The following is a 12,684-nucleotide window of genomic DNA, read 5'->3' on the forward strand; positions in this document are numbered from 1 at the left end:
GTTTTGTTGATGTTTATATGGGTTGCCTATGTGTGGTAATTTTTCTATGGTACAGTGAACTCACGTTTCCCTGTGTACTAAAGATATCGTAAAATTGTTGTACAATTAAAACATATTTTGCGACATTACTGCGTATTTCATTGTGTGCACGGGCCACCAACCCATTAGCTGGCTTATTTCGATATTATAATTTCAAAAGGGCTAAAGAACCCACATCACGAGGTGAATTAACTGTGGTCGGTACTATAAGGTGGACTATTAGGAACTCTGGGGCGATGGCAGAAAAACTATGATTGCTTTCCCTTCACTTACATTTGTGCTGTTTTTTCCGTGTTTTTTCCTGTGCAAGCCCCTTGGTTTCTAGCGGATGACTTAAAAGATTGAAATGAAATAAACCACTGTATACGATTTGGCATGATTCCCGAGCAGTGGGATTTTTACCGGCCAAGCTGATGCCGTTTCAATCACTCTCGGCAAATTTGCAGCCAGTTGTTACACCCATTTACCTCGATAGAATTTGACGATAGCTGACTTCTGTGCCGTTGTTCGGTCTGATACTGGGACATCAAACGACCCATCTAACAAGGATTGGATTGTAGAATAAGCTTCATCCGATAATGGCCTCTTTCCATATCCTATGGTCGTATGGATCACAATAGCCATTAGTGAAATTAGAAAGTAAAGGCGGAACATATTTACTCTGAACATTTTAACTTGGCAGTTGTATCAGTGTATACGAATGTATTCTAACGGAAGTGGGGACCTACTATGTCACCCATACATTCAGAGAAAGTTATACATGTCGTACGCAGGCGCGAAATTTTCTGACCCGGAAGTGATATTTGTTGTTCATAATAGAGCGTTAACAGGTTCCGTTACTATCAGAGGGCGCTGTCAATGTTTTTGTCGTGACACAAGATTCATTTACAGGATCCCATTCTCATCATTGTAATTACCTAATTAACTTGGATACTTCATTTTTTGAAAATTATATATTAACCCATTTTTGTATACAGATGGCAACTTGCGAAAGTTGTCGTTATTATATTTATTGTTAATGAGCCCACCATGTCATACTCCCCTGTGCCGCGAGGCTGGAACAGATTTAGGGCCGACCAATATTATAAGATTGACAAATCTAAATAATTAGGACCATAAATTAAATTAAAAAATATGTTAGAACAGCTTTCTAATCGTTTCAACATTTCAATAAACATTCCTATACTTTTTTTCTTTATGGTTATCATGAAATACACATATTTCGCTCGATTGTTGTTACTTTCATCACAAAAACAATAACATTCACAACTAAAATAAAAATTCTGGCTCAGAGTTGGTGCCATTTGGAACTGATCTTTGTTTGGGTGGTACGTCACTGGCACTATGATTTTAACTAATGTTGAAAGATCGTTTATTGTACAAGGAGATACTTGGCTGATTTCCAAAACAAGGTTATTATATAACCAAAACTTGTACTCAAATATACTATTCCACATGTATGAACAAATAAATTTGGAAAATTTTAAATTGGTTAATTTGAGCAAAGTAGCTGTCAGCTTTATACTCTACACACTGTTATGCATGCATGCCATAAACACGCTCTATCGATGTTTGGTCGTAGATCACCAATTCCGTCCAGAGTATTTTCCATGTCGTTCACATGACATGTCGTTCATGGCAACCCCTAAACCAATCTTTGAACATGAAGATATGCAATCAATATCAGTAGGCTGGACGTGTCTCCTAGAGTGTATGAACACTTCAGTAATGTTTATAATTAAATTGCAGTTAAAAACAATCAAAATAATTTGTGTTTGATGGTATGATATAAAATACAGTAAATTCCATATCGTTCTAGAAAATGCGAACAATTTCAATGCAAATGTCGCGTACGACTTGTTTACCACTTCCGTGTCACTGAGAATGTTCTAGAACCGTACTGTATCTGGGTGGAATATTCTAGATTTTGTTTAGAAACGGGTTGAATAGGTAATAGAACACTGTAGAAGGCAATAGAAGGTAATGGAACATTCTAGAAATTTATAGTAAATTCCAGACTCATTATGTATGCTGATGTAATGGTCTATTTATAGACAGTTGGGGTATATATAGGGGAGTTGTTCAGCACCAATTCAATACCAATTACGGTAATATTACGTTGCGTGTGACAGCAAATATACGTATTATTACATTATCGGTAATCATATGTTACGTTATCAGTTGGAAAAATAATCTATTACATTATCAGTTATTTTGTGTTACATTATCGGTTGGAAAAAAATCTATTACATTATCAGTTATTCGTTGTTACATTATCGGTTGTCTTTTTTGTTACACTATTGGTTGTGTGTTGTTACATTATCGGTTTTTATTACAATATCGGTTAATTCGTGTTACATTATCGGTTAATGATACATTATCGGGAATGTATTACATTATCGGGTCCAACATATATATATATAACACCTGTAGCTGCAACTCGTCTGTAGTTTGCAGCATGGAAGCGGGAACATGGAGCAGCGGTTACCAAATCCTGAAAGCTTTACAATACTCAGTCACCTAAATGCAATCTATCTAAGAATATAACGGATAAGTCAAATCGTTGGCGTTCAAGAAAAAGTGGAACTCGTCTTCATTATTACATACAATTGGGCAAATTCTTAGATGCCTAGGTATATTTTCCCATCTCTCGTGCTCGATATTAAGTGGTGACTTGACATGTGAAAGGAAAGGCTTCGTTAAAGATCACTCTATTGACCTCCCCAACCTTTAACGCCTAAAATACGGTGAAGAGCAGACTGCACTAATTATCTCTTCATTTCAATCATATATTGTATCAGAAAGCCCAACTGATTACCTAAATTATCCAGTTGGTGTTATACATGTATACAAAAAATGACTAGTCTAAGAAAATTTGTAAGTCTCTATTCTTTTGCTATGTGGACAGCAAAGTTGGTCTTTATAGCACCTTCCCCTTCAATGATAAAGCGGATCACCCCCCCCCCCCTTCCAAGAGACTTCAGAGGACATCTGCATGTCATGTCTTTGGAAAGGTTTACATTGTAGGAAGAATTCAATTCAGTCTTGCGATACAAGTGTCACAAGAACAGGTGCATGAGTGGCGGAACTAGCCTCATTTCTGGCCGGATTGCTACCGCTGAACGAAGCAATAAACACGTTGAGGACAGTGATAACGATTACGAGCAAGGTGGCTATGTTGTTAAATAGGTCAGCGCGTTGTTGTTGTTCGTCTTTATTGATGTTGTACCTCAACTTGAAAAATAGCAAAATCGCGGTCATTAGCTGAAATGTAATGGATAACGCCAACAGCGTAACCAAGAACCAGAAAAAATTAGGCTGGTTCCCGCTATTGTACTGTTGACATAGTAGGTTTAGGTAAGAGGTGTTGGCTGTCAACAGAGCAATATCGAGCATGCCCTGCGTCACTGTCTTCTTGCTGGCGTATGTATTTGCGTTGAATTTCTTGAGCAACGAGTATTGAGTGTTGATCTTCTCTCTTCGCTGTGGCAATGCCCCCTGAGCTTGGTTTCTATCCTCGGGGTTTTGCTTGATAATGTCGTATTCTACTTGCCTTTGATCGTGTTCTGATTCCACTGTATCACCTCTTTTTAAAATCGGTCGTTGGCGGTAATGATTGTTGGTGTGGGAATGTTCCTATCGGAAATGGAAGCAACACAGGTTAATGTAGCATAACAATAAACCATTCAACAAATATCATATGTATTGTACTATTGTTAAATTTCATGATGTATGCCGATGATACACAATTATATATCACGTGTAAAAACGCCTCTCTAGACCTGTGATTGAGACGTGCATTGATGAAATTCGGAAATGGGTGGTGTCGAACAAAATGGTTTTAAATGACAGAAAACTGAAGTGATACACTTGTACTCAAAATATGGTAAGCATGGGCGTTTATCATGCCTTCGCATCGGTTCTTGTGGAATCCTCCCTTCTGATCTGGTGAGGAATCTTAGGTTTCTTGGGTTTGATAGTTTTGCTTTATCTCATAAACAAATTTCAAATGTGTGTAAATCAGCCTTATATTGGCCGTATTAGAAATGTTTTAAATCGTAGTAATACTGAGCAGTTAATTTACGCTTTCATAACCTCCTGATTATCTGATTGCCCGCCATCAACGTATTCAAAATTCTGCAGCTCGATTGGTTACCCTTTCACGTAAACATGAGCACATAACTCATGTTTTTCAAAATCTTCACAAATTACCTTTTTCCCAGCGTATTGTTTTTAAGGTTTTAATGTTTCTACATAAGATTTTACACAATCAAGTGCCATCTTATCTATCCGATCTCATTACTATTCCAGTTCCAGTTAGGCAAACTCGATCTTCGTCCACTATATGTTTATTTGAACCCCGTTATAAACAAGAGCATTATGGGAAGGTACCCCAGACCATTCGTCCCGGTGTTATCGCTATCGCCACACGAGACTCCAGCTTGTCTCCTATACAATTTGACTGCGCACATCCAGAAAGTAGATGTAGCTGTGATTGGTGGAATACTAATGAGTTGAGTGTCAATCAAACGCCCACGCTATCTTTAGTAAACAAAGTCACGTGACACGCGCCATTTTAGTTTTGGCAGGCGATTTCAAGGCAGCACGCTTAACCCTTTCGTTCTCAGGTTGGGAGATATTAGAATGACTGACAATTTCACGCCACTGTTTTACATTATTGGCGGATTTTTCTGCGCTATCAATCTTTCTCTTACAAACTAGACATAGATGAGACGACAGAGTCGCTCCTTTCACAACGTCGCACTGGATCAAATTGGAAAGACGATTTCCATAAGTTATCCCTCCTGCTTTTCCTGGCTTGAATAAATTCACACACGACTTTAACTGTCCACAAACTCGAAGACTACACGAACACAGTCTACAATAGTCGTCCGCAACAATATGTATGTATTTCTTCGGTGTACTGATGCACGAATGCACCGTGACACGGTGTTTCTCGGGTGTCGCCATCGCTGAGAATGCCGCCGGCGCAATTTTTCACCCAACTCGCGATTCTGTTTTGCAACATTTTATCAATATTCCCTTTGACAAAATCGCCGACAAAAGCACCGCTTTGCTGATCTTTTGTTCTATAATTCTTAATGCAAACACCGACCCTAGTAGTAATTAGTAACGTCGCCTAGTACATATGAACGGTCGTCATTGCAAATCGAACATCCTTTTGAAATTTGGACGTCGGGCAGGCGATTTCAAGGCACCGCACTTAAATATTAGCAACATATTTTTCTGAGCGGTTGTTTATTCTCTTTCAAACGAGACATAAATGTGACGACATAGTCGATCCCTTATCCACCGCTAAGAATGCCGCAATGTTTCGTTCGTTTTGCAACATGCCACAAATCGTCGAAAAAAACACCACTTCGACGGAAACTTGCGTAATAAGGGGGTTAAAACAAGAAAACAAATGCCATGTTTAATACATATCGACCTGTTTTACTTGCGAAAGATAACGGAACATGAACTCGTTTCGTGCGACTTCGGAACCCGAAGGAACACACCAACAACGTTGAATTTACCCGCTATCTTCCAAATATGGTATATTAATTTATTCAGTTGTTTATTTAGAGTGACGTCCGCGGTCGAATGCGATTGGCTATCGATGTCAGTGCAAAGGTCATATGAATATTAAAATTAAGTGGGCGGAAGGAAAATTGTATAGGAGACAAGCTGGAGTCTCGTGTGGCGATAGCGATAACACCGGGACGAATGGTCTGGGGTATATGGGAAGGTAGCATTTCTGGTTTGCTTTCAAATCTCAACTAAAAACTCATCTTTACCACATAGCTTACCATAGTACATCATTAAAATGATGTGTTTTTATCTGATTTTTCTAAATATTTTTATGTTATGCGCATTGTGAAATAAATAAATACCTAAACTAAAAATGAATAAAACAAATTAAACTAAATAAAAAAAATTGAATTTGGGAAATAATTATTTTGTTAAACCACATACTTACCTTGAAATCATCGAATTTTGCCAATGGCACTGATTCTTCTGGAAGAATCTCGACGCTCGAAAAATCATTGCTGTGACTAGGATACGAGATGGGGAGGGTCATGTTTGAACTGAAATAGCGATATCTGCAATAAATAAGTCATTACATATATTACATATATTCTAGTGGTCGTTAATAAAGTTATAGGTGCAGGTATGAAGGCACTTGGTACCAAAAAATAATATTTGTGCTTTTCTTTATATTTAGACTGTTTTGGCTCCACACTGTTACAATTTTCACAAAAATATCAAAACGTTGAAGTATGCATGCGTTTTTATGTTTTAAAATGAATATTATCTATCGTTTTCTTTATTCAGTTGGTGAGGGGTTGTGACCAATAAACTGTCACACTATGTAGGTAGTGTTTTTTCAGGTTTTTTTAATACTGTATACTACAAAATATACTATTAACAATCATTGACTTTTTTTCGTGTGTTTTGTGTAAATAAACATGATGCAAACATAGCATAAAAGTTTCACAGGAAACAAATCAGTACTCTAGGATCTACTTGGGTTTGAACTTCCGCGTTCAAGTGTAAAACTCAAGTTGAGAAATTGGCTAAATTACATTACAAAGCTTAATGATGAGTTTAGGTTTGTTCGCAATGTTTGTAAAAAACTGAATAAACGTTGTCACGAGCAAATATGAGGAAATATATCGTTGATCTTGATTACATTTCAAGGAAGTTTCCATTATTTGTAGTGAGAAGTTTATCAGAGCATCTTAGCCAGGAATGCTTACCAGGGTTATAACGCTAATTGATAACAATATTCTGAAGGCATGTTTTTGACACACTAGCGGAAAATAGTATTCCTCTTCTATGGCTGTAGAGTCTTGCTGATGCGTCAATAGATTGCATTCTTCCTAACGCGTGGAACACAGAAATTGACCAACACATTCAACTATGTTCAGCGTTTCATTTTTCTAGTTTGAGTACACACAAGAAATTTCGTAATTTTGTTTGCGATACCACTTTTCTATTGTTAGAAACGCATGATTGCAACTTTAATGTGAATACATCTCGACTGCCCATATCTAGGCATAACCGAGGCCAAATGGAGAATGAATATTTAGAATTCAAACTGATTTGCTGGAATCTGTCACAAATACGTCTCAACACATCCAGCAACCTCGACTCATTTTCTCCCTTATTATGTAATAAGAGTGAATAGATTACACAAAATCGAGAACTCATTATGAGATTGCAATATGGACAGTATTAAAAGTTAGGCTTACTGAGTAAGCAATCCGTATATGGAACGAATGACTGACACTAATCTGAATGGTATCTGTTATAACTTGAACCTCAATAATTACGGTTAAAGAGCGATGGTCGTCACGGTCGCGCCGGGTCCTGTTCAATATTGGACTCTTAGCAGCAAATAAAATGAGTGTAAAATTTATTGCTTATTTACATGAAATTCGAACACACTGCGCGGCGACCATCGCCCTTTAAGAAGCATGATAATAAGACTGATTAGACTACACGGTTGTTAAGCCACTATTTTGACATTTGCTTCTATTTTGGTACCCGCAAAAATTAAAAACCAGAGTTCTCTTGCTTTTTGTTAATATTTTTCTGCACAAATCAATAAATCTCCTAATTCTTAATAAATATGGACAGTTTGTATATAATTTAGAGTAATTGTCCATGTTTAAATTATCTTTTCTTTGCTTGCGCATCTTTCCGACCGAATTGTCATCTTTTGTCACCGCAGTCACAGAGACACTAACTTAAGGGGTAGTAAAATCAGCTGTCCTGGCAGCCATAGATAAACACAGTGCTCAATTTTCAAAAGCAATTGCATAACAGATACGTTGCCGATTGAAATATGACGATATGACGATACAATACTGATATTGAAAGTGTATGTACTAGCTAGTTATCGTATTGTGACTTGAGAGTGCCTGCTCAGGCTGTTGCGGCGTATCGAGTCGTGCATTCCATTCTGTCACATCGTCATGTTGTGTTCATCAATTCAAATTTCAATTGTGCAATTGTTGGGGCATCGATTTCTTGAAACAGTAATTTATAGGAATATATATAGTTCGCCTGATCCAGGGAGTGATAGTTTAAATTTCATGTAGCTTGAATTTAAGTAATCTACATCTGGACGTTGAACAGTCGGACAACAACAACAGCTAACGACCGATTATGCAACACAGGGGTGGAAAGAAAAATATAGCTTTTACGGCTGCCATTTGTTGTTGTTGTATGCAGTTTTATGTTTTTTCCCATTTGAGATTGTGATTTCTGTAAAAGTACGATTACAGCAATTCTTATACTTCAAATTAGCAAACTTATAAATTAAAATCATTTGCCCGAGGCTTTCCAGAATTCGCTGGCATTTGACGAGTGGTAGTGTCCATTCTGGACAAATCATATTGTAGCAGCTATTTATTTTCTCAAAATTAAATTGTTTTAATTAGCAAGATTTACAGTAATTAACATGGTTTTACAATCTTGATGTCAGTACCGTATTTCCTCTATTAGAAGTGCATGCGCTTACGTAACTGGCAAATGTGCGCTTCTATTGGAGGTCAAATTTATCGTATTTCAGGAACTGAATGTTAATGTTTGTTTTTGTTTGTTTGTACTTTAAGTATTTCCCTTTAAGCAAGCACGTTTACACTTGAAATTAAATAAAAATAAAGACCAGTAGTGTTAGCTGTCACTGCAAGAAATATTTATGTTTGTTGGTGGCAGGAAATTCATGTGTCTTCGTCCTCTTGACATTAAAATACGTTTAAAACATGTGACCGCATTTCTGTGTGTATTGTTCACTTTAAGTTGGCCGTTACTGTAATGATTTTCTGTCAATTATTTGTTTTGAATACGTCTTAAATGTGTATATCATATATTTAGACGCCGTTACTGTAATGATTTTCTGTCAATTATTTGTTTTGAATACGTCTTAAATGTGTATATCATATATTTAGACGATTTTGTTTTAACGTAATCCATTGACACTGTAAACATGCTTTAGATAACACTTCCCACTTTGGGAGGGGCTACAATTCGTGCTACAATTCGATTACAAATAAACAATATTTTCGGGTCAAATGCGCTTCTGTTGGAGGAAATACGGTAATTGATATTTATAACCTAAATGTTATTCTTCTATAAAACATGCCAGTCACGTTCTTAATTCATAAAACAATTTTCTTTTATAACAAGACTTGGTAGAACAATTTGTATATTATATAACTACAAATAGCCTAAGCTACAGTCACTTAGAAATGATATAAATAAGACATACAATCTAGCTTTAAAGAAAACGTTATGATTGTTTCACTTTTCATGAACCATTATTATTGTATTACGTTTTAATTTATTTTACAATACGAAAACTTTCTTTATTATTGCTGCATTGTGGATATAAATGTAGGTGCAGAATGTGAGTAACCACTTGTAATTTCCACTACATTTTGGAAGGCCATCAATTCACTGAAATGCTAAGTTTTCTAACTTCATTCCCAATTGTGATTGATGCCTGTTTAAATCATTGTTACCTATAATACTAGGTTTTATCTCTTAGGCTCTGACCTAACATTTGTTAATGAAGACTGGGTTGATGACCAATTGGGTACATGTCACATATATAACTAAGCCTGTGTGTTGTTATTCACTGTTGATCTGACTTGACCAAACTCATATATTCGTAATTATTCACAGGTGGGATTCCACCTGCTCTGATTGGTTAGTGGCTAAGTAGCCAGGTGCTCATGAGTATATAGTTGGGAGAGTATTCTGTTGTATTCAGTCTCGGTTGCAAACAACTCACGATGTATTCTTTTTTATTTTATAGTCATATATATTTTTTCTTAATACGGATGACGCCCGGCATCCATCCCTAGGTACATCTTACATTGCGTCGGGTACAGGTTTCCAGAAGTGTTTTCCTCCTTTAACGGTTTTTTATATTTGTGTTTTTCCTTGGCGGTCAATGTAATCACGATGGGGCATAGGATCAGTTATTTCGTGTATATTCGTGTAAGGGGAATACCTGTAATAAACGCGTGTGGCTCCTGGGTACTGAAACCACCGCATGCCGCATTTCATGCTTGTTGTGTAATTTGTATAAATAATTGAAGTTGAGTATAAATCGACTGATATTATTACCTGACCTGACTCACTGAACTAACCACCAATAGGATTTGTTTACCTATTACTAAGTCTGGGCATTAAAAATCCCAAAGGGCCTGACTGGGACCTGTCTCACTCCACTAATAGCCAATAGAAACTTTGTTACCTACACCTACTAGGACTCAGTTTCATCAATCCTTGAGGTCCTGACCAGACGCATTGCACCCATGACCAATGGGACATTTGTTATCAATATCTATATTTATTTGTTATTATTAATCCTTCAGGCCCTGTACTTCGACAAGTTAGCTATTTAGCAGAACAGACATGCTTTGTTTGTGGCAGATATTTTAACAATTATTTTCTTTTCATTATTGATCATTGATTGATGATCTATGAATGTCAGCTTTTTAGAAAAGTTTGCAACACAGTTATAAATATTTGCTACTAATTTATGAAAATATAAACGTTAGAGTGAAAATCTAAATCCGAAAAGAACATTTTTCTTCTGTAACTTTGTCAGTGTTGGTAAAGTATGTGTTCTTTGTGGATATTGTCAGCAAATTTGAACTCTCAAAATTTCTCAAATGAGGGAGATGATGAGTAATATGGTGTATTGTTTATTTTCAAGCATACTATGGCAACAGTCCCAGGTGATCAAATCTAACATGCATATTCTGATTTGCTTAGTATTTGCTACAATATTTGAAATTACAATTTTAGAGCAATATATTTCCTCAGTAACTCAGTAATTGAAAGTAATTCCTGCTTTCCATCAGCCTGTGGCGGAAAGGAACCAAGTTCTAGCACCACTGGTACTGAGACAGAGAGGAGAGAGCTTACTCGAGCCACTCTGACTCTCTGAGTCAACTAATGTGTGCGGCAACTAGTCTGGCATATAAACAAAGCACCGGCCTTTGATGCGGTGAATTTGATCTTAAATTTTAAGTATCATAAGGTGTCAAGAAATAGTGATGTTAGAGCAGAAGTGGATGTGCTGAGTAGATCTTTGATGCATTCTTCGCAAATTATGCATTCTTGGGATAGATAAGCATCTGAGGTGACTCAGGTGGTACATTAATTTTGTTTGATCCATATCCCTGAGCGTAGTGTCACTGTTATACCACTGCCACCTGCTGTCGATTCATTTATCGAGCAGAGGACAGGGATATTAGGTGGGTTGGAACATTTTACACCATACCAAAGCATTGATCAGCTTTTCCCACAGGTTCCGACTAAAGCTATTGTATCTGTACAAGTTGGTATTGTATTTCTGCAGATTGTAAAGTAGATCCAATACCATATGTTGTGCCATTCTTTTGCAAGGAAGAATGACTAACTTTTGGAGGCGCCAAGGTGTTACATAAATTGTGAAGAGGCCAGGAAGTCAGGAAATTGGAGGCACTGATTTAACATGTGCTGCTACTCTTTCTGCCTTTAAGGCTGCACTCGATAGGACAATACAAGAATTTGCTAATCGTCAGGTATTCCTTTTACACGGTCATCATGTCTACAAGACTGGCATTACTCAGAATGTTGGATTTATGGAGAAATTAATGTTAGCAATTTAGTTTGGACAACTGCTTCCTAGGTAGCTTGCCATTTGGAGGATATCAACAGAGGTAGCAGTCAACCATAGCAAGAACTAATGATACAAGGCACACAGATGCACTAATATGTGTTATCAATATGGTAAACTACATATGTCATCTCCTTTACAGCGTCGGGATGCCCGACATGAACAGTCTGATTGAGGGGATTGCAAGCGTGGTAACTGAGTTGGATGTGGTCTGGGACAAGGTCAACAAAAAAAGTGTTTTAAAGTGTCAGTCGACGTGTTTTCAGGAGCGTGAATTCACTGATTCTTTTTGTTTCCCGACCCTCACTTCCTGTGGCATTACATTTTTCGGCAAACTGGTTAACTTTAGTAAACTGTTTAACTGCATATTACGAAGAACCTGTAGGAAATGTCAGTAGTCAAGCATGGCTTCAAGATCACGTAAGTCTGAAAGCCACAATAGAAAACATCATCAGTGCCATTGGCTCTGTCAAAAGACTCGGATAGGGTAGGCGTGATCTTCCAGGAAGTGAAAGAATTGTAACAGTTGGCAAAGGGCAGTGATGTCCCACTTCTATGTTATCCCCCCATGATTTTGGTGGACAATAAAGATGAGGGGATGCCCCAATCATAGACCCAAGCCAACTTGGAATTTTGTATGTGCTACTATTTTTGTACCCTCACTATAATGCAGATTAACAGCTCCTGACAACTAAATCATATGTGCTACTATTTTGCTACCATTTCTATAGTGAAGTTTAGCAGCTCTCGACAACTATTATAATATATGTGCTACTATTTTGGTACCAACCCTATAGTCAATATTAACAGCTCCCGACAAATAAATTGTATGTGCTACTGTTTTGGTTCCATCCCTATAGTAAAGTTTAACAGCTCCCGATAACTAAATTATATGTGCTTCTATTGTAGAACATATAGTTTAGTTGTTTTGAGATGATATATGCTAAACGTCGTTTAAA

General features: G+C 37.1%; 1 protein-coding gene across 1 annotated transcript in view; it reads right to left on the bottom strand.

The window, feature by feature from the left end:
* Positions 1–2,158: 2,158 nt before the first annotated feature.
* The window catches only part of LOC146747995 (ninjurin-2-like), a 43,720-nt gene continuing 33,194 nt past the window's right edge, over positions 2,159–12,684 (bottom strand). The window contains exons 2-3 of the mRNA XM_085496610.1: positions 6,020–6,143; positions 2,159–3,675 (exon numbers count right to left, since the gene is read on the bottom strand). Coding sequence (XP_085352736.1) covers positions 3,079–3,675; positions 6,020–6,121 — 699 coding nt within the window. The 5' untranslated portion in view covers positions 6,122–6,143 and the 3' untranslated portion in view covers positions 2,159–3,078. The remainder of the gene's footprint in view (positions 3,676–6,019; positions 6,144–12,684) is intronic.

Source organism: Saccoglossus kowalevskii, chromosome 3 (assembly GCF_978046115.1).
Source record: "Saccoglossus kowalevskii chromosome 3, keSacKowa6.1, whole genome shotgun sequence".
Taxonomy (NCBI): Eukaryota; Metazoa; Hemichordata; class Enteropneusta; family Harrimaniidae; genus Saccoglossus; species Saccoglossus kowalevskii.